At 42.0% G+C, this 27386-nt stretch overlaps 1 protein-coding gene across 8 annotated transcripts in view; it reads right to left on the reverse strand.

Moving 5' to 3' along the window:
• The window catches only part of apaf1 (apoptotic peptidase activating factor 1), a 158878-nt gene that overhangs the window by 90479 nt on the left and 41013 nt on the right, over nt 1-27386 (reverse strand). For all 8 annotated transcript variants that reach the window (XM_078419849.1, XM_078419847.1, XM_078419848.1 and 5 more), the window contains 6 exons: nt 12733-12917; nt 9610-9736; nt 8714-8839; nt 8443-8574; nt 5560-5685; nt 2540-2692 (listed from right to left, as the gene is read on the reverse strand). In XM_078419849.1, the coding sequence (XP_078275975.1) occupies nt 2540-2692; nt 5560-5685; nt 8443-8574; nt 8714-8839; nt 9610-9736; nt 12733-12917 (849 nt within the window). The remainder of the gene's footprint in view (nt 1-2539; nt 2693-5559; nt 5686-8442; nt 8575-8713; nt 8840-9609; nt 9737-12732; nt 12918-27386) is intronic.

Here is a 27386-nt window from a genome sequence, read left to right on the forward strand (position 1 = left end):
ACACTGTTTCTCTGTGTTAAACTCAAAACTACTTTTAAACAATTGCCTTATTACTAATCATTGTACGTCAAATGGCATGATGACATGAAACTAAGTTGTTTTGTTTGCTGCAAGAGATTTTTTTAAATCGTGACAGCTTTCCCTCATCTCCTATTTGGAGCTTACTGGTGTACAAAAGGAAGCAAAATGATACATCCCAAAATTAGGATAACATGAAAATAAAATAATATTTTTAAATGGTTACGTTCATTTTAGGAGCTCCACCCTCTCCCAATTTAAGATTGACATCAAAATGTAGATCAGGTTTACGTGAACCTGGCTCCATTCTCAGTCCTTACTGTGTCTATACTGGAGAGAAGCAGAGCTGTGCAAACTGCACACGGGAGATAACAAGCATGGGTGGTCTGTAGTGAAGGAAATGACAAAGCAAGTGATAGCTTTCTACAAGACAGGGTCACAGAATTAGTCATGGTGTTGTACAGTACAGAAATGAGTCTTCCCACCAACCACGCCCCTGCCAACCACTTTGCCCATCTGCGCTAATCTCATTTGCCCGTAGGTTTGTATTCCTCTACTATTTAACTGTCTGTCTAAATGTCTCTTAAATGTAGTAATTGTATCTGACTTCATCACCTCCTCTGGCAGTGAGTTCTAGGCATCAATCACTCTGTTTCAAACAACGTACTTGTCAAATCCCCTATAAAACTCCTTCCTCTCAACTATGTCCTCGTGTTTTTATACCACAGACATGGGAAAAGAATTCTGAGTGTCCACCCTATCTATTCTGAGTATCCACCCTCTCAACATTTCATCTCGCTCTATCTAGTCACCCCTCAGCCTGCTTTCTTCCAGAATAAACAAGTCCAGCCTATCTAATTTCTGTTCATCATCGAAGTCCTCCAATCCAGGACAATTTTTGGTGAATCTCCTCTGCACTCTCTTCAGCACAACTACATCCTTCCTATGATACACACAAAGTGCTGGAGTAACTCAGCGGGACAGGCAACATCACTGGAAAAAAAGGAATATGTAACGTTTCGGGTCGGAACCCTTCATCAGCCTATTCATCCTTCCTGTAGTGCGGTGACCAGAACAGCACATAAGCGTGATCTACAAGTGGAAACTACAGCTTGTAGATCACGCTTATGATTCATCAATGGATGAAATGCTGGAATCCATTCTTAAGGAGGTAACAGCAACATAGTTAGAAAAACATTAGGCAATCCAGTAGTCAGCATGGTTTTAGTTTAGTTTAGAGATACAGCACTGAAACAGGCCCTTTGGTCCACCGAGTCCATGCTGACCAGCAATCCCCGCACATTAACACTATCTGACACACACGAGGGACGATTTACACTTATACCAAGCCAATTAACCTACAAACATGTAGGTCTTTGGAGTGTGGGAAGAAACCAAAGATCTCAGAGAAAACCCACGCGGTCATGGGGAGAACGTACAAACACTGTACAGTCAGCACCCAGAGTCAGGATCAAACCAGGGTCTCCGGTGCTGCAAGTGCTGTAAGGCAACCACTCTACTGCTGGGCCACTGTGCCACCCTTTTTGCGGAAGGAAAACTAGTAGATACAGCATCTTAATCCTCGACACACTGTGGCTGCTAAAATTCAGATGAAATCCTTGTGCTTTGTGAAGAGATAATGGCTCTGTAGAAGTTCAGCAGCAGCTGAAATATAGTCCATCTGATCTCCAGGGCAAGTTCATTGCAATCTCCAGCAAAATACAGTCTCTCCTCACCACCAGCTCTAGTTCATGAGCTGACTCCATGTGCCCAGATATCAGGACTCACCCTCTCCTGATACACGCGTAAACTAATCAATTTACCCCGATACGTTGTGGTGCAGAAGTTTCCATACATTTACAAACCTACATTGGTAGGTTACAAAACATTTGGAAATTAGCCAATTAACTCTGTTTCGCATCTTATCGTTTTGTGGTGGGTATGTGGAATGAGCTGCCAGAGGAAGAGGTAAAGGTAAAATTACAACATTTAAAAGACATTTGGACAGGTACATGGATAGAGAAGGTTGAGAGGGACATGGGCCAAATGCAGGTAAATGGGATTAGCTCAGGTAGGCTTGGCCAGCATAAATAAGTCAGGCCTTATTCTTCACATAACTGTATGACTCTATTTTTTAAGGATGTTGTTGAAGGATCGGACAAAAAAAGCAGACAAACAAGGTAAAATTATGGAATTGTGGAGCAAATCTGCCCACACACCACTGTGGAACTATCGGTAAAGATAAATTACAAAGAAACAAACCAGAGAAAAAGGAGATTAATTCAAAAAACAAGAACATGATGCTGTGCTGGAAAGAGAAAACAGCTCCACCTCCCTTCCTGACATATTGAACAGCACACATCCTCAACTGGTAAGGTCTCCAACCCAGATATAATATCACAAAAGCCACTGAGTTTAGTCTCTTTAAACTTAGCAATATGTGTTGTCAAATTTTTAAAATCGCTTCAAATCTGATGAATCGCATCATTATTAGCAAACCTGACTTTTAGAAAACACTTACAAAGAGAGTACTTTTTGCAGCTGCCAGGATTTGGGCGCCATCAGATGACCACAAACAGTGCTTTACTAGGACCTCCTCATCATCATCTGATTTCTGGCATTGTTCATTTACATCAAAGGACTTCCACTCATTACCAGATCTTGTGTCCCATAGCTGTGACAAGAGAAAATAACATTACTTCATCAGTCATGGACATTGAACATAAACATGTATCGCCAGAATTAATGATAATTTGTAATACATTATTAAGAACAAAGGCGAGTTACTTTGCTACGCAATGAATTCCACAGTTCCACCACCCTCTGGCTGAAGACTTTCCTCCTCATCTCCTTCCTAAACATACGTCCACTTATTCTCAGGGTCTCCTTGACTATCTTAAAAATGTATACCCTGTTTTCAGTTTCCACCAATTACTCAGAGCATCAACGTTATATTTACAAACTGCCTATGAAACAGCAAAACATCCCAGTCCACTAGACTGCAAAAACAAAATATGACTTCAAGCTCCATAAAGAGAAATTAGGGCAAATTAACCAAAAGTTGTTCAATGAGGAAGGCTTTTAGGAATTTCTTGAAAGAGGAAACTGAGGCAGATTTAGAATTGAAACTGCTGAACTCAGGGGTTTGGTATCTGAAGGTGTAACTAACAATAGTGAAGAAATCAAGAATGTTCAAGAGACCTGGGATGTTATCCCTGCCGTCCCAGCAATCTGTCCAGTAGACAATACAATACAATACAAATTTATTGTCATTGTACAGGGGTACAACGAGATTGGGAATGTGACTTCCATTCGATGCAATAAATTAATTAGCTAATCAACAGAAATTTAGACAACCCAGAGAAACAAAATTAGAAACAGTTAAAACAGTATAAAGTGCAAATAGGTCTGTGCCGGGTCGATGTGCGACATGACCATCCGGAGGAGACAGTTCATGGGGGAGCCCTCAGCAGGACCGGTTCAGAGCAGCTATGGCTCTGGGGATGAAACTGTTCCTAAGTCTGGAGGTGCGGGCGTAGAAGGCCTTGTAACGTCTGCCGGATAATAGAAGTTCAAACAGACTATTGCAAGGGTGTGAGGAGTCTTTATGAATGCTGGTGGCTTTCCTGAGGCATCGTGTATTGTAGATGCCCTCCAAGGCTGGTAGCTGTGTCCCGATAAGCTTCTGAGATCTGTAGACTACCCGCTGAAGAACACTCCTCTCCGCCTCCATGCAGCTTAGATACCACACAGAGATGCCATATGTTAGGATGCTCTCTGTGGTGCAGCGGTAGAAGGTCATCAGCAGCTGTTGGGGCAGACCAGTCTTTTTCAGTGTTCTCAGGAAAAAACAGTCGTGCTGTGTCTTCGTGACCAGCGCAGCGGTGTTAGTGGACCATGTGAAGTCCTCCGAAATGCGTGTGCCCAGAAACCTGAAGCTGGACACTCTCTCCACACTGTCCCCGTTGATAAAAATCGGAGCGTATTCCCCATTATGTGACCTTCTGAAGTTGATGATCAGCTCCTTGGTCTTAGAAATGTTTGGGGACAGGTTGTTATCTGAGCACCAGTCTGCCAGGTTCTGCACCTCCGCTCTGTAGTGTGTTTCATCACCGTTGATGATCAGCCCAATCACCGTTTGTGTCGTCTGCAAACTTGACAATGGTGTTGGTGGTGAATGCAGGAACACAGTCGTGTGTGAAGAGGGAGTAGAGCATGGGGCTCAATACACAGCCCTGTGGTGTGCCGGTACTCAGGGTGATAGTGGAGGACAGGTGTGGGCCCAGTCTCACTGCCTGCTGTTGCTCCGTCAGGAAATTCAGGATCCAGTCGCATAACGACGAGCTGAGGCCTAGCTGGTAGAGTTTGGTGGTGAGCTTGGTGGGGATGACCGTGTTGAAGGCAGAGCTATAGTCTATGAATAGCATCCTCACGCATGTGCCCTGTCTCTCCAGGTGAGTCAGGACAGTGTGAGGAGCCAGAGAGATGGCGTCCTCTGTGGATCTGTTTGCCCTGTATGCGAATTGATGCGTCCAGTGAGGCAGGGATGCTGGATTTGATGTGTGAGAGGACCAGCCTATCAAAGCACTTCATGATTATTGGTGTTAGGGCAACCGGACGGTTATCGTTCAGATTGGTGATTTTTGTTTTTTTCGGCACGGGCACTATGGTAGCTGACTTTAGGCACTTGGAGACCGTTGCCAGAGATAAAGACAGGTTAAAGATCCTGGTGAATACCTCAGCCAGCTGTTCAGCACTGTCCCCAAGTACCCTTCCTTGAACTCCATCCGGGCCTGCAGCCTTCCTTGCGTGGGTTGACCCTTCGCAGAGCACGCTGTACATCCTGTGTGCTCAATGTTAAGACCTGTCCCTCCGCCATGGCCGGGGTTATTCCACTCATGGTGGTGTTGCCAGTTTCTAAGCGGGCAAAGAAGGTATTAAGCTCGTTGGCCAGTGTGGCATCACTGTGGGGGCTGGTAGGGCTGCTCTTGTAGTCAGTGATGTCCCTGTTGATTTGTTGATTTGTTGATTGTTGATTTCATCAATGTTAAGACATTTGTTGATTTCATCCCTGGGCAAAACTGAACACAAAACTCCAGATAAGTTCTCACCAAGGCCCTGTTCAACTACAGCAGTTGATTGACACACAATTTCAGAACCCTTCCAGAGTCTCCATCCCGACCAACAGCTTGCCATGAGTCCAACACCTGCATTGGGCAGGGAACATGCAGATGGTATTTGGGCAGTACCTTCCTGCCATAAATGTGCAGCATAGAAGGGAGAGTGGTTTAAGAGTATTGTCTGCAGTACCAGAACATGTTAGAGATTATTTTTCACTGCAGGATGTAGAGAATAGTGAGCAGCTTTGTGATATCGTTGATTTACCAGCCAAGAATGAGCTGGTAAAGAAGAAAATCATTAAATAACATTTTCCTGCAGCACCCCCCAGTGAAATGAACCGGGGAATTGAATGAAAATAAACAAAAACTGCAAAACAGTCTGCAGAGGCGAGAAGAAAAACAGAGCTAATGTTTCATATACCTTCACTGTCCCATCATTGGAGCAGCTGGCTACATACTGGTCATCAGGAGAAAACCTGCAATGGTTAACAGGTTCCGTGTGGCCAAATAGAGTGTTCTTACAGTTGCTTCCTTTCAGGTCCCATGTCTACAAAATACAGAACAGAATTACCAGTGATGGGATTGAACATGAAAAAAAAGTATATATAGGTCTCATTCGTACATGGCAGTACATCCCTCAATCTTGGAACAATGCCGAAATTGACATCCATTTTACCCTCAATCATTTTTCCTTGTTGAAATAAAATGGTCAGGCTTGCACATGACTCGAGGTAAATTTCATGACAGCTTTACAACTGCAGAATACAATTGCAGAAAATAAATGTAATGTAGCACACTACGATGACTCAAATGGCAAACTTCTCAATCCAAAATTAAATTTAATAACTTGAAAAATGTACAATGCGTTGGAAACACAATCTACTTTGAATAGCAAAGACTGCATGGTAACAGCTACAACTACAAGTCATATGCTTGCATTACATGTGAATATACAACCCACCATCTCCCATCCAAAAATTAACTTAAATAACCAACTGCAGACCATCTGATCACAAGGGCTGAATGTGGCAGGACCCTGCTGAAATAAACTCCATGAAAAGCTGAAGCGACAATGAACGAAGTAATTTAAATGTATGCTACTAAAATACTCTTTTGAGCATGATTTACCAAAGGTATTGCCCTATCAATCAAAGGCATTGTACTTCTTAATGCCTCTCTCTTGATCTATTAATTCAAACAAAAGCACTGCTGGCTTTTATGTCTTTCTATTACTCCATTTCAATTTGAATATCCATCTTGTCTGTTTAATGTCAACAGCAACTATAATAATGGAATACCTCAGGGCAAACTTAAGTCAAGGTTGATGACAACATAAAAACAGCTAGTCAAAACGAGTTTAGAATGGATAGATCCAAATGTAAATCTCTGATTATTTTTTGAAAAGTGATATCCCAAGGGGATGTCATTTGGTATATTCTGGGTCCTTCCGCTGCTGAACATTGAGGAGCTGAGTCGGATGGGGCTATCCCGCTGAGAAGGGAAGGGACATCACCACAGGGGGCCACAAGTGGCAAGGGTGTTATGTGTAAAGACAGGTCCTAACACCATTGAGTAGAACACTATGATATTTGATGCATAGACAAAAGACTAAGAATGTATTTGCACAGTTTTTGTTCTGTATATATTTTTGAGTAAAATAACGGGTTTTTTTTAAAAAAGAGGATGCACTCCAAGTCACACTGTGGTTTTGAGAAGCATCACAACAAGATTTGCACAGCCAAGCTGATCCTGGAAGCATTTCTAACACAGATGAAGTTGTACAGGGCCTTCACTTATTTGACCAAAGCACCTGATCTCTACAGATCCTCACGAAGATATCAGATTCTGGCTATCCATATGGATTTACCACTGCTGTAAAATTCCTCCAAGATGACTCTCCATCTTGGACAGTAAATTAACCTCAGTCATTTGTAACCTGAACAGGTACCAGATCGTGTTTTGGTACCCAACATTTTCTCTAGCTATGAAAACATTAATGCAAGACCATCTGTCATAGGGCAAAAGCATTCAAGAGCAACAATTTTCATCTCTATGCTAGAACTAAAGTAATCTTGGCAATAATAATAGAACACCAGGTTGTAAATGATTATACTGTTGTAGCACAAGGATGACCTACAAGCAACACATAACTACTGCTCAGAAGCTTATAAAAGCCCATGGCTAATACTGAACATCAGCAAAACAGAAATCCATGGTCGGCCTGTTCCATGTCAATCATCACATCCTAAAAAACAAGAATTGGAAAGTATAGATCACTTGGTCTATTCTTGCTACCATCACTCACCCAGGGCACTATTGACGTTGATATTCTGTTGCACCAACCTTGCCTTTAGCAGTGCCTCACGCCAAGCATTCAATAACTACACATACTGTACATCTGACTTTTAGTTTACAAGGATTCTCCCTGATGGCTGCAAGGCTTGGGTGACCGAAAGAACATACCTGAAAAACCTGGAATGTTAACTTCTTCAGAAGATCCTCAATAGGAACTGGAAGGATAGTGTGCATTGATGTCAGTGTGATCACAGAGCCCGACAACTACTGTGTTATGCCACTGATTACCATAAGATCATGTGATAGGAGCAGAATTCGGCCATTCAGCCCGTCAAGTCTACTCTGCCATTCAATCATGGCTGATCTATCTCCCTCCTAACCCCATTCTCCTGCCTTCTCCCCATAACCTCTGACACCTGTACTAAGGTTTTAAGATTATCCAGCATCTACTGAGATGGAGTCCCTAATGTCTGGTTGCCCACAACAACCGCTGTACACCCAACTGACCAATGGATAAAGGAAATAGAGAAGCCAATTGAGAAGCTCCCAAGATGAACTCCTGGAGCACAGACATTGCAAAATTGGAGACAGCAGCCTCTACATGTCAGATATGTCAGGAAAGGAGTGACTCACTCTGGTTGCAGATAAACATCAGAAAAGAAAGGAAAGATATCTAACTTCTGCCCTAATTCTGCCTTCTGACAACTTTTGCCAATGCGCCTACCTTTGTGACACCTTTAGGCCCGTAAAAAAATGCAAGAGAAATGATCCTCTGGCCCAACCGATTCATTGTTTGGTTGCAAATCAGTTGATTGTTGAGCAAGTGGTTCACAGAACAACATGAAACAACATATTACAATAGGGCAATGTTTGTGCATTCCATGTCAAAGTACTATTACTACAAATCAGTATCATTTGGCTTAGCATGAGTAATGCTATCAACAGCACAGGTATTTAAAGTATTTATGTGTCTTCTATGTAAAAAACACCAAATTCAGCAAAGACTTACTTTTACAAGAGTATCATTGGAGCATGTTACTAACATCACGTTATGCTGTGAATGTGAAAACTGACAACAATTGACTTGTTCTTCATGTTCACGGTATGTGTGAATCAGCTGCCCAGTTATGGAATTCCAGATCTACAGAGAAAGAACTTTCATTAGCTATTAAGTAGAGAAAATAACGGAATTAAGATTAATATGTGCCAATCTTATTGGCATTACTAATTGAAGATGTAACAGAGAAAACACATCACCCGGTTCTGCCAATACCTCCTACCTTAACTTTTGTATCTGATGAACATGTGACAACAAATTTGTCATCTGGTGAAAATGCACAGCACAGCACTTCATCATCATGTGCATTAATCTCCAAAAGTTTCTCGCCTGTCTCACTTTTGAAAATCTGTAAATAAAAAAGTTTGAAAAGTTTTGAAATAAAAGGTTCACTTCCCAGTACTTGTTTTAAGAACTTGAGTATTCATCGCCCAAATGATATTTAAAATATTCTTTGAACAACTTGTAGAAGGCAGTTTCAAATCGTTCCAAGAATAGTTTTGAATTTAAAATTACCAATATCTGACTGAAAGGATTAACGCTCCCTGAACTAGTCGTAGCTTTTGAGTACTCCTGTGGAAATGTGAAGTACTGTACTGATCTCACTGTAGACACAAAATGCTGGAGTAACCCAGTGGATCAGGCAGCATCTCTGGAGGAAAGGATTTTATTTTCCTTTTCTTACCTATTCCTTTTCTCCAGAGCCTGACCCACTGAGTTACTCCATGCATTTTGTCTGCTGTACTGTCTGTTCTCAGCAATGCAGCTGTGATGGGTTGCCTTTTATTCTGCTACCTCTTCATGAAGGCAAAAAAAAAATCTTTTTTAAAACTCGGTCAATGCTAAATCATCAGTGAGTTTGTTAGTTTGGTGGTACTAGTAATGTATGCAGAGTGATCCAACAAAACAGAAAAAATAAGATTATTTTTAAGAGCAGAATTGGAAGCGTAATTCCCTTTCTGCTTTTCTTTTCTATTCTGTCAGAGTTATAAATGTGGATGGTAATTACACTAAACGTGATCATGATTAAAACAGCACAAAATAATAACAGATTTAATATACTGCTATACTTTGCAGCACAATGCTGGCATAATTTATAGTTCTCGCATCTTTATTTACCTGTAATGTTTTGTCTGCTCCACAAGAAGCTATCTTCAAACCATCACGAGAAAAACAGGCATGAAAAACAGCATCACAATGCAGCTGAACAACAAGGCTTGATGAATTTTGCAAGGTGGTCTTGTTTCTATTATGTGAAAATACTTGTTAACCTACAGCCATGAAGAATAATGCTTAAACATATTGTTCCAGTTATATCTATATATTACAAAATTACAAACATTCAGCTCAGTAACAGAGAATAAATGCTTATGAAAGTTGGCTGGTTCGGATGCATATAAAAAAGGGTAAATGGCCAGCGAAGAATAACTCAGCATGTGCTCCAGAGTTTATAAAAATTCTGGATCTAAAGCAATGGAGATGGGGGATGAGGGAGAAGAATGTGAACATTTTGAAAAAGCAGAGGGTAGGTATCAGTACTGAGGATGAAGAGTGATTGCAGCGATGATCAGGAGTAACTGCACAGCAGATTTGTAGAAGAATGCTGTGTTGGAGAGAAGCTAATGGGGTTTGCCAAGGTTGGAGTAATGGGAGCAAGACCCAGGGTGAGACAAAACAATCGTGAAAGAGTTTTAGAAATTGGAATTTGAAAATCTGGCAAATGAAACATTGTAGACCTAGGAATTTCATGATTCAACAGTAAATGATTCTTTCTGGGGTTTTTTTCCAGGTGTGTTGGTATATTTTCATTGTTTAAAAAATATTCACATTGATTTCAACAATTTTTAAATACCAGGCATTTAAAAACTATTAAAATTGGTTAAGGTCTTTAACATGAGGCAGGATCCGTTCCAGATCCACCTTTTATCATTTGTCCATCTGTGGGGCTTTTGAGCTCAGCTGCCTGAGGTTTACTCATGGCGAGACCTGGCCACTCGGCTTGAAGACGCAGATGTTCAGCAAGTTTGGCCGAATGCATCGGGACCAGGTAAGCCAGTCCAGGAAGATTCAGTCCAATGTTAAGGCCAAAAAGCTGCAAAATTCCAGGAAAAAAGATAAAGTTCTCTGGGTGCTCAAAATGTAATTGAAACAGTGTATAAAGCCAGAAAGAGAATAAGAATAGTAGAACAGCAATCTTAAGTAATACACATCTGGGCTGAACATATCAACTAAAATACCTGATCCCTGTTACATGTACATCTACAGAGAAAATGCAGATTAAGCTACTTGTCCAGACAGTCATGTCAATGCTAATCTTTCATATGTGCAATTGTACTAATTTTGTTCAATGGGACTGTTCAATCAACCAGCTAATCTATTTTTAATTATTCACATATCTGTTTATTTCACCAAAAATGCATTATTCTCCACACATACTGTCCTATTCCCCCATATCTATCAAAACATCGTGTTCTTAGGCCCCCTCGGTCATGGCTGACCAAGGGTGATGCATCCTAGTTGGCTGCTTGCTCCACACCTCGGCTAGAGCAGCGTCGCTTGTGGCTGAAGAGACCAATGCGGGAGTGACAGTCCCTGTCGCAAAGGTCACATTTGTGTGTGGTCTCTGGTTTGTTGAAGTTGCTGCGCTCTCTTCTGCGTGCCCGCTTGTCTGCCGCTGCGTTCATCAGTTTCTCTTCCCCCGTTTTGAGATGTTGGTTCAGGCTACCTCCACCTTGTACGGTCAGCTGCAAGGCTCTCCCAGGACTCCACATCGATGTTGAGCGCCTTCAAATCTCTCTTGCAGACATCCTTGTAACGTAGGTGGGGGCGGCCGATGGTTCTCCTCCCGGATGTCAGCTCTCCATAGAGGATGTCTTTTGGAATACGGCCATCCTCCATGCGGTGGACATGGCCCAGCCACCGCAGCCTGCGCTGCCTGAGTAGAGTGTACATACTCGGAAGGCCAGTGCGAGACAGAATCTTGGCGTTGGACACTCTGTCTTGCCAGGATATACCCAGGATACGGCGGATGCTTCTAAGGTGGAAGGTGTTGAGTCTTCTCTCCAGTCTGGCATATGTAGTCCATGTCTCACTGCCGTACAGCAGTGTGCTGTTGACACAGGCGTTGTAGACTGCTATCTTTGTCTTCACTGTCAGCTTTGGATTGGTCTACACTCGAGTTGTGAGCCGAGCGAGAGTTGTAGCTGCTTTCCCGATCCTCTTGTCAATCTCTGTGCCCAAGGAGAGGTTGTCGGTGATGGTGGAGCCGAGGTACGTGAACTGATGGACGGCATCGAGTTTGTAGTCGTCGATGGTGATGACAGGCGGTGCCTCGGTATCCTGCCCCAGGACGTTCGTCTTCTTCAGGCTGATGGTCAGCCCAAAGTCCTTGCAAGCCCGATAGAAGCGGTCCATCAGTGACTGTAGTTCCTGCTAGGTGTGGGACACAACTGCTGCGTCATTTCTTTCACCAAAAATGCATTATTCTCCACACATACTGTCCTATTCCCCCACATCTATCAAAACATCGTGTAATCTCAAACTATTTGCTACAAAGTCAATTTGGCTGAGATCGTGCAATTCAATCATGGGAGATGATGATAAAGAACAGATGTCAGGTTCAACATATTACAACCACTTTAGGTCAGCTCTAGCAATATCCGATGACATATCAACACTCAATGTGTTACTGGGTTTAACACCCTCCAGCAAATGTGCTATTTATATAAACATACATGCCAGACAACAACTGTTGAATGGAAAGGTGCCAGTGTATTGTATCACAATTTTTCCAAATCGTAACAGCAGAGTCAAAAACTGCAGTATATTTAAAAATAATTGCAGAGATATCTGCAGATGATAAGATTTCAAAATTACAACTCATGGCAAAACTATTATATATATCAATAGAGAGGGTAATCGGTGTTTCCGATTCAGCAAATGGATTTCATAAATAGAATAGTTAACCTGATCTTAACCAAATTGAAAATGAATTATTTCCATTGACATTGTTTTACACTATTATATAATTTACAATAGATTAAAGAGGAATGACTCGATGTTTTAACGTTAATTGTAGACAAAATGTAATAAAATTAAAGTTGTGTTCGCTTATATGCATGTTAAAGATAAATAAGGAGCAAACAAATATAGTAAATTCAAATCCATTGGAAGAATACAAAGGTGAGATTACAATGATATTTATTCAGACTTTCTGACACGGTACCACTTCTGAATACTAACATCCATTCCAAGTATACAGCTCCATTCTGGGCTTTTTCCACAGCCTTCAGCTTTGCCTGTCGATATACTTCAGAGGAGTCTGGCTGACAAAGACCCAACTGCACAATATCTGGGAAGGGTTTCTGCACCAGGAGATGGCCTTTCAGAGACAGGAATTCTTGAAAATTCTCCCGCACTGTACTGTTCTGTAAAATAAATAGTACGACTTTCACTTGCAGTTCACATAGTGTTGGATGATAGACCTAGGAGCAGATAGCTACTATTGCAACTGCCCGCGCTTGCCCCTTCAGGTCATGAGGTATGGAGAGCAGCAAGATCCTTTGGTAATCACTGAACGATTGACTTACTGACTACCACTAAAGTGCCATGCTAATGGAACGGAATTTCCTGCTCCCTACGTCAGTAGGTAGCCTCCTCTTCAAGCCATCCCATGTTCACCGAGATTTGTCAGTGCACAAGTCACTGAGGCACCTCAGAACAGTAGGCACGGGTCTCCACCTGAAAGGATAAGCACTTGCACTGCAGAATGCAGGAGGCCAGTGCCAAAAGTTATTTTATAAAGCATTTTAAAAACTCAGCCAAAACATAAATTTGAGAGACCTTAAAGAGGCACAGTTGCACAATCTAATACGATTCCACACACATATCTTCAATTTTCATGAAGATGGACTACTACAAAAATACCTAAACATAACATTGACAAAGAACTTGAAATGTCAGTTATCTTATAGTGTATTTAAATGCGATCTTTTTTAATAGATGCACAGAATAATTTTCTACTAAGTTATCAATATACTGTTAAACTCTGAAAAACAGGCTAAATATATAGTTAAGAATGTGACTGGCATTTAAGTACTGCAAATACTGACTGCAGAGGAAAAGTGATCTCGTTAATTGATATATTAGTTTTCATCTTTCAGATCCTAGCTCAAATCCTGACAAGCCTGAGAAAATCTTTTATTTTATTATGTCATTGTGAAATAAATTAAGATTCTATTCAACTAAATTCTTAATGAGCTAGGGCCCACGTCATAACGTAACAGAAAATTACTCCCACCCGTCAGTGATAATCAATTATGAACTGGTCCTTTGGATCTGTCTTCACTAAGGAAGATACAAACAATCTCCCAGATAGTCTAGTGGCCAGAGATCCTAGGGTGACGGAGGAACTGAAGAAAATTCACATTAGGCAGGAAATGGTGTTGGGTAGACTGATGGGTCTGAAGGCTGATAAATCCCCAGGGCCTGGTGGTCTGCATCCCAGGGTACTAAGGAAGTGGCTCTAGAAATCGTGGTCGCATTGGTGATCATTTTCCAATGTTCTATAGATTCAGGATCAGTTCCTGTGGATTGGAGGGTAGCTAATGTTATCCCACTTTTTAAGAAAGGAGGGAGAGAGAAAACGGGAAATTATAGACCAGTTAGTCTGACATCAGTGGTGGGGAAGATGCTGGAGTCAATTATAAAAGACGAAATAGCAGAGCATTTGGATAGCAGTAACAGGATCGTTCCGAGTCAGCGTGGATTTACGAAGGGGAAATCATGCTTGACTAATCTTCTGGAATTTTTTGAGGATGTAACTAGGAAAATTGACAGGGGAGAGCTGGTGGATGTAGTGTACCTTGACATTCGGAAAGCCTTCAACAAGGTCCCACATAGGAGATTAGTGGGCAAAATTAGAGCACATGGTATTGGGGGTATGGTACTGACATGGATAGAAAATTGGTTGACAGACAGAAAGCAAAGAGTGGGGATAAATGGGTCCCTTTCAGTATGGCAGGCAGTGACTAGTGGGGTACTGCAAGGCTCGGTGATGGGACCGCAGCTATTTACAATATACATTAATGACCTGGATTAAGGGATTAAAAGTACCATTAGCAAATTTGCAGATGATACAAAGCTGGGTGGCAGTGTGAACTGTGAGGAAGATGCTATGAGGTTGCAGGGTGACTTGGACAGGTTGTGTGAGTGGGCGGATGCATGGCAGATGCAGTTTAATGTGGATAAGTGTGAGGTTATCCACTTTGGTGATAAGAATAGGAAGGCAGATTATTATCTGAATGGTGTCAGTTAGATTACTATCTGAATGGCCACAATTTAAGAATAAGGGGTAGGCCATTTAGAACGGATGAGGAAAAACGTTTTCAGTCAGAGAGTTGTGAATCTGTGGAATTCTCTGCCTCAGAAGGCAGTGGAGGCCAATTCTCTGAATGCATTCAAGAGAGAATTAGATAGAGCTCTTAAGGATAGTGGAGTCAGGGGGTATGGGGGAAGGCAGGAACGGGGTACTGATTGAGAATGATCAGCCATGATCACATTGAATGGCGGTGCTGGCTCGAAGGGCCGAATGGCCTACTCCTGCACCTATTGTCTATTGTGTCAAGTTAGGAAAAGGGGACGTACAACGAGATCTGGGTGTCCTAGTGCATCAGTCACTGAAAGGAAGCATGCAGGTACAGCAGACAGTGAAGAAGGCCAATGGAATGTTGGCCTTCATAACAAGAGGAGTTGAGTATAGGAGCAAAGAGGTCCTTCTGCAGTTGTACAGGGCCCTAGTGAGACCGCACCTGGAGTACTGTGTGCAGTTTTGGTCTCCAAATTTGAGGAAGGATATTCTTGCTATTGAGGGCGTGCAGCGTAGGTTTACTAGGTTAATTCCAGGAATGGCGGGACTGTCATATGTTAAAAGACTGGAGCGACTAGGCATGTATACACTGGAAATTATAAGGATGAGAGGGGATCTTATCAAAACATATAAGATTATTAAGGGGTTGGACACGTTAGAGGCAGGAAACATGTTCCCAATGTTGGGGGAGTCCAGAACCAGGGGCCACAGTTTAAGAATAAGGGGTAGGCCATTTAGAACGGAGATGAGGAAAAACTTTTTCAGTCAGAGTTGTAAATCTGCGGAATTCTTTGCCTCAGAAGGCAGTGGAGGCCAATTCTCTGAATGCATTCAAGAGAGAGCTAGATAGAGCTCAAGGATAGCGGAGTCAGGGGGTATGGGGAGAAGGCAGGAACGGGGTACTGATTGAGAATGATCAGCCATGATCACATTGAATGGTGGTGCTGGCTCGAAGGACCGAATGGCCTACTCCTGCACCTATTGTCTATTGTCTATAATTTCAGTCAGGAAAGCCAAAAGTCGTCACGAACAGAGAGAAAGAAAATACAGTTCATAAGGAAGTCTAATTTGGGTACCTATAGACAGAATACAAGAGATAAACTCACAATAACTGACAATAAAGCACTCGTGAATGGCAATAGGCGCAAATAAATGAGGAAACTATCTCAATACTAATATCTTAAATTTACACAAAATATACATCATTAAATGCTGTGTAGCAGTGGTGTTCAGCTTGCTCTTGAACCACTTGATATTCAAACTATCCGTATGGACCTTGAGACCAATTTATGCCAATACTTACTGGTTTGTTTGACTCATTTTGGATTTAAATGACATTACTCTTTGCTTTGCAGGCAAATAAATACCAAATCAAAACAGAGATGTATTAACATGTGCAATCTGGGAGTTAAGTAAATCTAGAGGAATATTGGTATATGCCATTCGTCTTGGGAGAGAGAGGGGGAGGGAGGGGGAGAGAGGGAGAGGGAGAGGGAGAGAGGGAGAGAGGGAGAGGGAGAGGGAGAGGGAGAGGGAGAGGGAGAGGGAGAGGGAGAGGGAGAGGGAGAGGGAGAGGGAGAGGGAGAGGGAGAGGGAGAGGGAGAGGGAGAGGGAGAGGGAGAGGGAGAGGGAGAGGGAGAGGGAGAGGGAGAGGGAGAGGGAGAGGGAGAGGGAGAAATGCAAATTCACAACAATTTTGGTTAATTGTGCTCAATGCTTTGGAAATAAAACCACACCATAGTTCCAGAAGCATTTGTTTGTGGTGGATTATCACTCTTCGGGCAGAAAAGGAACTAATTGAACATGACCCATGAGAGAATGCAATTGGATGGCTGAAATGTTTTCTTTGTTTCATATGTTATTCTTATTGTACAAATGATAAAGCAAATACTTCCCTAATTCTTGGATGAATGAGAAATGAAAGCATAATGCCGCCCATTCAATTAAGAATTAATGTTTTTAAATGACTAAGCCAGATCTTTAAAAAAAACATCTAGAGCAAGAGAGCCCCCCCTCAAATCCTCCACTGGGGAAGTAATCACAGACAAATGGCAGCAGATGGAGAGATGGGTGGAACACTACTCCGACCTCTACTTGAGAGAGAACACTGGGTCCTCCTCACCCCTTGACGCCATCGAGTGCCTGCCGACCATGGATGAGTTAGATGGAGAACCGACGGTAGAAGAGCTCAGCAAGGCCATTGACAGCTTGGCCTCAGGCAAGGCCCCAGGCAGCCACGGGATTCCCCCTGACCTGATCAAGCACTGCAAGACTACCTTACTGCTTCCTTTACATGAAGTCCTCTTCCAGTACTGGCAAGAAGGAGCTGTACCGCAGGACATGAGGGATGCCACGATCATTACCCTCTACAAGAACGAGGGCGAGAGAAGCGACTGCAACAACTACAGAGGCATCTCCCTCCTCAACATCGTCGGCAAGGTCTTTGCTCGGGTCATCTTGATCCGCCTGCAGAAGCTGGCAGAGCGCGTCTACCCAGAGTCACAGTGACCTTCCAAGCTGGAAGGTTACCAGTAGACATGGTCTTCTCCCTTCACCAGCTCCAGGAGAAGTGCAGAGAACAGCGGATGTCCCTGTATATGGGTTTCATTGACCTCACCAAGGCGTTTGACATCGTCAGTAGAGATGGCCTATTCAAGGTCTCTCCCAAAGATCGGCTGCCCACCAAAACTGCAGAGCATGATAGAATCCTTCCACATCAACACGAAGGGGACAGTCCCATTCAATGGCAGTTTCTCGGAGCCCTTCGACATCTGCAGTGGCATCAAACAAGGCTGTGTCCTTGCTCCCACACTCTTTGGAATTTTCTTCGCACCTGAAACATGCCTTCGGCACCGCAACAAAGGGGATCTACCTGCGTACTAGATCAGACGGCAAGCTCTTCAACCTCACCAGCCTCCGAGCCAAGACAAAATTACGTGAAGCTCTCATCAGAGACATGTTGTTCGCCGATGATGCAGCAGTTGTGTCCCACACCCAGCAGGAACTCCAGTCACTGATGGACCGCTTCTATCGGGCTTGCAAGGACTTTGGGCTGACCATCAGCCTGAAGAAGACGAACGTCCTGGGACAGGATACAGTGGCACCGCCTGTCATCACCATCGACGACTACAAACTCGATGCCGTCAATCAGTTCACGTACCTCGGCTCCACCATCACCGATAACCTCTCCTTGGACACAGAGATTGACAAGAGGATCGGGAAAGCAGCTACAACTCTCGCTCGCCTCACAACTCGAGTGTAGACCAATCCAAAGCTGGCAGTGAAGACAAAGATAGCAGTCTACAACGCCTGTGTCAACAGCACACTGCTGTACGGCAGTGAGACATGGACTACATATGCCAGACTGGAGAGAAGACTCAACACCTTCCACCTTAGAAGCATCCGCCGTATCCTGGGTATATCCTGGCAAGACAGAGTGTCCAACGCCAAGATTCTGTCTCGCGCTGGCCTTCCGAGTATGTACACTCTACTCAGGCAGCGCAGGCTGCGGTGGCTGGGCCATGTCCACTGCATGGAGGATGGCCGTATTCCAAAAGACATCCTCTATGGAGAGCTGACATCTGGGAGGAGAACCATTGGCCGCCCCCATCTACGTTACAAGGATGTCTGCAAGAGAGATTTGAAGGCGCTCGACATCGATGCGGAGTCCTGGGAGAGCCTTGCAGCTGACCGTACAAGGTGGAGAGGTACCCTGGACCAACATCTCAAAACGGGGGAAGAGAAACTGATGAACGCAGCGGCAGACAAGCGGGCACGCAGAAAGGAGCGCAGCAACTTCAACAAACCAGAGTCCACACACAAATGTGACCTTTGCGTCAGAGACTGTCACTCCTGCATTGGTCTCTTCAGCCACAAGCGACGCTGTTCTAGCCGAGGTGTGGAGCAAGCAGCCAACTAGGATGCATCACCCATGGTCAGCCATGGCCGAGGGGGCCTAAGAAGACAATCTACAAAATACAGGCAGCGCAGTGGCGCAGTGCCAGGACTGCTGCCTAACAGTGCCAGGACTGCTGCCTCACAGTGCCAGAGACCCGGGTTTGATCCTGTCCATATGGAATCTGCACATTCCCCCTGTGATTGAGTGGGTTCCTCCTTGTTATTTGATGTCATTTCATTACCGATCTCCCACCGATCTCAATGCCAGAGATGCGGCTTGGGAGGGGACGCTGATGCTGGTTTGCTTATCCTTCCAGTGAATCTCGATTTCGTGGAGATAGTACTGATGGTGTCTTCCCAGAGGCTTGAGGTATCTGCAATAAGTAGTCCAAGTCTCAGAAGCATGTCGGAAGACAGGTATTACTGCTTGCTGTAATACTACACCATGCTGCACCAAACGATTTGTGCCAGGTTTAAAGTCTTGATCATCAAACATCCTTTATCCATAGGGAACAAAAGAAACAAAATAGAAAGAAACTGCTGGACAAACTCAGTGGATTAAAGCAGCATCTGTGGAGGTACAGTCGTGGTTGACGCTCTGGGTCAAGACAAGAATCAGTTGTGAGAGTGTAAAGAGAAGATAGCCAGTATATAGAAGTGAGAAGGAGAGGTGAGGCAGAGGCTGGTCATGATAGTTGGAACCTAGATGTGGGGGGTGATGCAAAATAGGGTCAGGCAGGGGAAGAGGGTGAGCTGAAGCAAAGGCTAGAAGGCTAGAAGGTGATAGATGTATACACACAAAAGCATTTTTAGGCAGATGGAGCTGGGTGAGGGAGGGGAAGAGAAAGATAAAGACGTGATAGGTCAAAGCAGATGGGGAGGAGAGAGGAGAGGAAGGATGGAAAAGATGAACAATGTGTTCATTGAGGGAGAGAGACTCTGTGGAGAAGACAAGGACAGGTCAGTGTGGGAATGACATATAACCAGAAGCTCAAGATAGACCATTGCAGACTGAATACAAATACTCTACAAAATGGTTATCTCGTCTATGTTTTTATCTCGCCAATGTAGAGATCATACTGTGAGCACCAAGGACAATAGGCAAGGTTGTTAAGAGGTGCACATGAATTTGACTCAAATGGAAGAGGTGTTTAGATCCCTGGATAGTGATGATGGAGGTGGTGTTGGAAAAAATGTCACCTCCTACAGTTGCATAGGAAAGTGCCAGGAACAAAGAGAGGTGGGCTGGAACAGGTGAATGCACCCTGCAATCATGGATAAAATGGGCCCTGTAGAAAGTAGAGAGGGGAGCGAGATGCAACTGGTGGAAGTGGCAAAATGCTGGATATGGTGAGTAGTGGGCTGAAAGATGAAGAGCAGGGAAACTCTATCAGCGTTCTACCTAGGAAAGAGTCAGGGGAGGGGGTATTGAGAGCCAACATCCTTTTCCTTAGTTGGCCAAAGGCTGTGCTAGTACACTGAAGGCCATCATAAATTTCATCACCAATGTCCATCTCTGTTTAATGATAACTCCTGATACAGGGGAATGTCCACATTTGCCAGGATCTTATCGGGAAACTTTGTTGTCGGAGGACTACATTGTCCCACAAGGTTTAGGTTGAGGATGGAGTAATCCAAGTTCTTCAATAACGCCTGTTAAGCCAATGAAGTGCATGGAAATACAAATGTGATTTCAACGCCAAAACACACTCTTATTATTTAAAAATATATCTCTATTCCTTAGTCCTCATGAGCTAAAATCATGGAATTTAATACCATGGATTGTAGAAATACCTTCTCCAGGAGGGCTTCGGCAGTTCATTCAGTTAGCTCACCACCATATTCTCAAGAACAATAAATGATGGGCATCAAATGGCCTCCTTGCCAGCATATCTCACAGTCAATAAAAGAATATTAATGACTTAGACGAAGGGATTAAAAGTACCATTAGCAAATTTGCAGATGATACTAAGTTGGGGGGTAGTGTGAATTGTGAGGAAGATGCAATAAGGCTGCAGGGTGACTTGGACAGGTTGTGTGAGTGGGCGGATACATGGCAGATGCAGTTTAATGTAGATAAGTGTGAGGTTATTCACTTTGGAAGCAAGAATAGAAAGGCAGATTATTATCTGAATGGTGTCAAGTTAGGAGGAGGGGGAGTTCAACGAGATCTGGGTGTCCTAGTGCATCAGTCAATGAAAGGAAGCATGCAGGTACAGCAGGCAGTGAAGAAAGCCAATGGAATGTTGGCCTTCGTAACAAGAGGAGTTGAGTATAGGAGCAAAGAGGTCCTTCTACAGTTGTACCGGGCCCTGGTGAGACCGCACCTGGAGTACTGTGTGCAGTTTTGGTCTCCAAATTTGAGGAAGGATATTCTTGCTATGGAGGGCGTGCAGCGTAGGTTCACTAGGTTAATTCCCGGAATGGCGGGACTGTCGTATGTTGAAAGGCTGGAGCGATTGGGCTTGTATACACTGGAATTTAGAAGGATGAGGGGGGATCTTATTGAAACATATAAGATAATTAGGGGATTGGACACATTAGAGGCAGATAACATGTTCCCAATGTTGGGGGAGTCCAGAACAAGGGGCCACAGTTTAAGAATAAGGGGTAGGCCATTTAGAACGGAGATGAGGAAGAACTTTTTCAGTCAGAGGGTGGTGAAGGTGTGGAATTCTCTGCCTCAGAAGGCAGTGGAGGCCAGTTCGTTGGATGCTTTCAAGAGAGAGCTGGATAGAGCTCTTAAGGATAGCGGAGTTAGGGGGTATGGGGAGAAGGCAGGAACGGGGTACTGATTGAGAGTGATCAGCCATGATCGCATTGAATGGCGGTGCTGGCTCGAAGGGCTGAATGGCCTACTCCTGCACCTATTGTCTATTGTCTATTGTCTAATAAAGGTTTGAGGGTAAAGGTAAAAGATTGGTCTGGAGAACAATGGTGTAATCAAGCTGAGGGACAGCTTGGCCTAAATAGTAGCTCCTGAAACTGCCTGTCCTTCTCGATTGCATCATTTTATGTTTTCAATCAAAGTTCTCTTGGAATTTAATATAAGAAAGGAATCTGCTTCAATCTTTACAGCGACCTCAAATGCTTCTCTTGCTTAGGTGATATATGGTCAGAATTTCAAACCCCACTGTGTAAGGCTGCGAAAATAAAACCAATTACATGTGAGTTTGCACCAATAAAATAAGAAAAATGCAGGCACTCTGTCCTTTGGGAAAGGGAAGTCATCGCCCTCAATTGATCTACAAATGGCCATAGTCCACACTGCAAGGCTCATCCGCGACCTTTCTGAAGGAGTCTACCAAAGTGAGTTAATGTGCCTTTCCTGCTTGGACAATAAATATGGTGACATCAGTGCCATATACATCCTGAAAACATCAATAAGAAAAATGCTCCATGTGTAATTATTTCCTCTATCTTCTGCTGCTGAGAATTGCCCTCAAACAGTAAACTAAATTAACTGAAAGCCAATAAAAACACAGGTCCCAATGAACCCAGGTTCAAAAAACCCAGGTTCCACGTTTTTTGAAACAGCTGGCAAAGGAGCTAATGAATACACACGTTGTCATCCTCCAGAAAACCACAGATTGAAGATGGCAAATATACCCTCACTATTAAGAGAAGGAGCGAGAAAAGTAAAGAAACTAAACACCCAATAGCTTGACATCAGTAACATGGAAAATGCTAGAATATAACCGGATACTTGGAAAATAATTACTTGATTGGGGACACTATCATGGACTTATAAAAGAGAGATATTGTTTGATAAATCTATTAGAATTTTTGAAGTTGTTACAAACAGAATGTTTCAGGCTGAATGTCATAGAAGTCCTCAAGTAAAATTAAAATAAATGGAATTGAGAGTTATTCCTAGCGAGGACAGGTTAATAGACGTAAAATAGAGTAACAGAAGGTGGCAAAATGTAAAAAAAAACTGCAGGTACTGGGTACCTGAAAACAAAACAGAAATTGCTGGAAACTTAACAGTTCAGACTGGGACAAGAAACAGGGTCAACATTTCAGGTCAAAAACCACCAGAATTAAACTTCTCTGACTGCTGAATATTTCCAGCATTTTGTGTTTCGTTTTGGGAAGCTGTAATGATTTGGATGTCAGAGGAATCAATGTTTGGGCCCCAGCTATTCACAGAATGCACAATTGATTTGAATTCCCCATCAAGAGAGAACTGTGGGAGCTTTAAACATTCAGAATATTCATTGAAATTGACAGATTTTTGGATATTATCTTCCTCTACTAATGGGTTAGTAGAGAAAAATGGCAAGAGATGAAGGATAACATATGTAATTGAGTGGCAGAGCAGATGTGAAGGACCAAATGACCTACTAATCTTTCTTACCCTCTCTCAATGTTCATGTCTCTGCCTCGTCTACAGAGGTAATGAATAGGCTTGGTGTGTTGGATTGCAATCTAATATAGAAATCCAGACATCCTTGAAAAATCACCATGATGTAACCAATAATGTGTAGAACTATATCACATATTGCAATGCAGGTACTTGAGCATTACAAAAAATATTATATTAGAACATTTCTGTTTTTTAGTATGATTATTAAAATAGAAGAATATGGCAATGGTTTCAGGTTCAGATTTAAACCTGTGAAACTTATGAATATTTTACAGTAATATAAAAATTATATGGAAATATCCACATCCTAAGTTTAAGATCTTTTTAATTTAATACTAATGGTCTCATGATATGTTTGTTCCATTAAAGGGATCAAACACATTGTTGCTCTCTCAGCAAACTATTTATCTGTATATAGAACAATTAGCTGTGACCAAAAGCACACACATTGCACCTCACCAGCACAGTAGATTTCCCCATTTTTAATTAATTTGCCACTAAGATCGTTATTCTTGTTGCTAACTCTGAATTTAATAAGCAGGAAATGCCTTGAACATTACACCAAGTGACCAACGCAATCTGTATACTCAGTCATTGCACAATGCAAGTGAAGATGGAACATGAATGTAGTATCAAATATTTGTCAATAGTGTGATGATTGAATTGAATTGAATACATTTTATTAGCGAAGTATGTATACGTACAAGGAATTTGCCCTGGTGCTTTGCTTGCAAGTAACAACACGATATACAGTAAACAATTAAGAATAAAACATAATTTAAACATGTGCAGAATGAAATAAAATACCAGAGCAAAAGGAGGCTATAGACTTTTGGTTGTTTAGTGCCACTGCTCATGGAAAAAAGCACTAATAAACATTTGGTTGACTTGACTATCCCAAGGACTGTAAAATCACACTGGTTGAATTACTGTCATTGAAAACAAAGTTATTTGACTACTTCATATGGATACTTAATAACCAATATGCATCCTAGACATTTTTGTAAAATGCCCATAATTCAAGTATTACCACAGCACTTAATTTTGTGACTAAAATATTAAAAATTCAACCTAACAATACAGAGTGATCTTCATTCTAATATTTATACAATTATAAACATCAGAATTAAATTTAAATTTATGCATGTTTTAAACATAAATTTCAATTCCACATTCAGTTAGATGCAAGTTCTACTGGTAAATACATTTACCTGCATGTCAATAGTAGTAAGATCACAACTATTGCAAGTATAATTACTGTGGCCTTGTCAAACTGCACTGTTAGAATTGTTACAATCATCACAGTTTAAATGGAATCAAATCTGTGGTTGAAATATTTAGCTGCCTAATATTAAAGATTTCTTATTGAATGTTCAGGTAATGATTATCCCATATTCTGTGATATAATTTACCTTTCAACATTATACAAGGGCAAGTTTCATTACAACATAGCCCCAGGAGTTCTTTCCACTGACAACAACATTTTGTCTGTTCTCCCTAGTTACTGTACCAATTGTTGCAAGGAAAACTGCTTACAGGCAAAAGGAAGATGAAATATACGTACCAAAACTCTAATTAAGAAGGTTGGTTCTACAACAAATACATCATTCAATCTTTGCTGCTATCGATTTACTACGTGACGTTATTTCTGATGGGATTTTGGACTAGTTCACCATGTCTGAGAAACACAGAAATTTTAAGATCAAATGGCCATCCTGAAGCAACTCCAAATTTAACCACAATATTGAGCCACGGGCACCTGTCAAAGTTATGGCCACTTGGTAGTTCAACAAGTCTTAAATTACCACGACATTTAGAGAACACAAAGTCTTGTTAATCAATCGAATTAGGTCCAGAAAGGAAGGCAGCACTGACTTCATTAACAATTCACAAAGAATGTTGTTGATCCTAAATTTAAACTTTTGACAATCCCCAAATTCCACACTGCACAAGTGTCAATCCATCCTTTTTTGGTTGAATGCATTTACTGTATTAAATATCAATTGCAATCCCCACTCTCCCAGTCAGTCTGCCTCAAGGCAGCACCAAGCACTGCAGAGTCACGCTGATTACTCTGCCACAGACTTTGCTATGGTCTGTTCCTTAAAAAAATGACTTTTTGTCAATTCTTTCAAGAAAATAAATCAATAAGCAGCTATCTAACCTCCAAGAATCACAAAAGCATAGGGACAATGGTGTACTTAACCGCCCCCAGCATCAGTGCAGTCATTCCGTGGGATAATGAGTTAGAGTTAGCTGTTAGGACTAGAGGAATCAAGGGACATGGGGAAAAAGCAGGAACGGGGTACTGATTTTAAATGATGAGCCATGATCATATTGAATGGTGGTGCTAGCTCAAACTCAAAGGGCCGAACGGCCTACTTCTTCACTTCAAACTTGACAAATAATCTTTTGTGAAGAATGGTATTAAATATTTTTACTTGGAAATCCATTTAATGAACACCCTGGAATATTATTCGTCTACCTCTTTGAAAAAATCCAATCAGGAATGTCAGGCCTGACCCTCACTTCGGGAATTTTTTGCAAAACTGAAAATGTTTAAGGTGCTTTCTTCAATCATTGCATTATTAATTATGGACTGGAGTATTTGCCATATATTGCCAGTCATTAAACTAACTGGCCTACATTTCCTGGTTCCTCTCTCAACTTTCTTAAATTGCAGAGACGACCCACACAAATTTCACACTGAAACAGTGGCTGAATCAAGAGAACTTTGGAAAGTAATAACTGCGAGTAGTAACTGCGAGTAATAACTGCGAGTAATAACCGCGAGTAATAACTGCGAGCCACTGTCCTTCAGCCAGCAAAGTATAAGCTGTAACCTGCCATCAAGTGCAAATATGGGATTATGGCTAAGCATTTACTCATTTATTAAATTGTTGACATATTATAACAAAACTGATATAATGATCTACATATTTTACTTTAAAAAAAAGATTTGTGCATGTTTACTGAAAATAAACTTCCCCAGGCTTCTCCTAATACTCTCAAACTGTTTACTCACTGGACTTCATTATTCCACCCACCAACAAAAACGACTCCAGTAATGTAATTCATTTCTACTTGTTTGTCTCAGATAAATCTCCATTCTGTCCACATTTAAATTTGTGACAAATACAGAAAACCTGCAGAGCCCATGATCAATAAATAAGACGCACAAGAAACTAACCTTTAGAATCTATTGCAGATTATATTAGCATCCATGCAAATTCTATAATCTTTAATGCATAGATCATACCCATAACAAATGCCCTGGTATTCATACTTTGACCTTGATCTTAAATTTGGTCAATGTTAAGAGACCTCATCCTCCACAATGTTTTTGTTTAGTTTATTATTGTCAAGTGTACCGAAGTAGAGTGAAAATCTTTTGTTTGCAAGCTATCCAGTCAAAGAAAAGACTGTCCATGATTACAATCATGCCATCAACAGTGCACAGATAAAGCTAATGTCACAAACTGCATGAGGATGAAGTCACACACAATGAACCTATGGTGAAACCCCTCTGGCAGATAGCTCAATGTGAATTAACGTTTCATTGCAGATAAATTGAAAATACAATAAATTTAGGATCTGGTCTTGGCAACTAGTTCAACCTTATCAACACCAAAACCTGCAGTCTAGAAAACAATACCAATTAGGAATAAGATAACTGGCAAGGACCAGTATGGACAGCAATCCCTGCTAAAGGACCACTTCGTTTAATGTTTAAATAGGTTTGGTTTCCCAGAATGATGTGCATGTCATCCCAGCAAACATATTTTCTAAATGAACTGTCAAATGCAAAGAAAAATAAAAATCAGCATTTTGTTTTGCCCATTATCTTGGTGCCAAGTTACTGTCTTGAAGTTGCTGCCCCTGGGTACCCGGTTTAAAATAAACCAGAATCTGACAGGAAGAAGTCACTGATTAAATTCTGCAGAAATTCAACAAGGCATTTTAATTCTGTAAACAGAGAATGACGAAACTACCTTAACCCTTTGTAGCTTACTTCCCCGATGCCTCTCAAATCACTATTTTTAAACGGCAACATAATAGTACAAGTAAAACAAATTGGGGAATAATCCAATAAATCAGGAAGATTCATATCTTTCTGTATAATAATTACATTAATTGTATATATTCACAAAATGCTGGAGTAACTCAGCAGGTCAGGCAGCATCTCAGGAGAGAAGGAATGGGTGACGTTTCGGGTCGAGACCCTTCTTCAATCTGAAGAAGGGTCTCGACCCGAAAACGTCA

The sequence above is a fragment of the Rhinoraja longicauda genome, chromosome 23 (genome assembly GCF_053455715.1).
Source record: "Rhinoraja longicauda isolate Sanriku21f chromosome 23, sRhiLon1.1, whole genome shotgun sequence".
Classification (NCBI taxonomy): domain Eukaryota; kingdom Metazoa; phylum Chordata; class Chondrichthyes; order Rajiformes; family Arhynchobatidae; genus Rhinoraja; species Rhinoraja longicauda.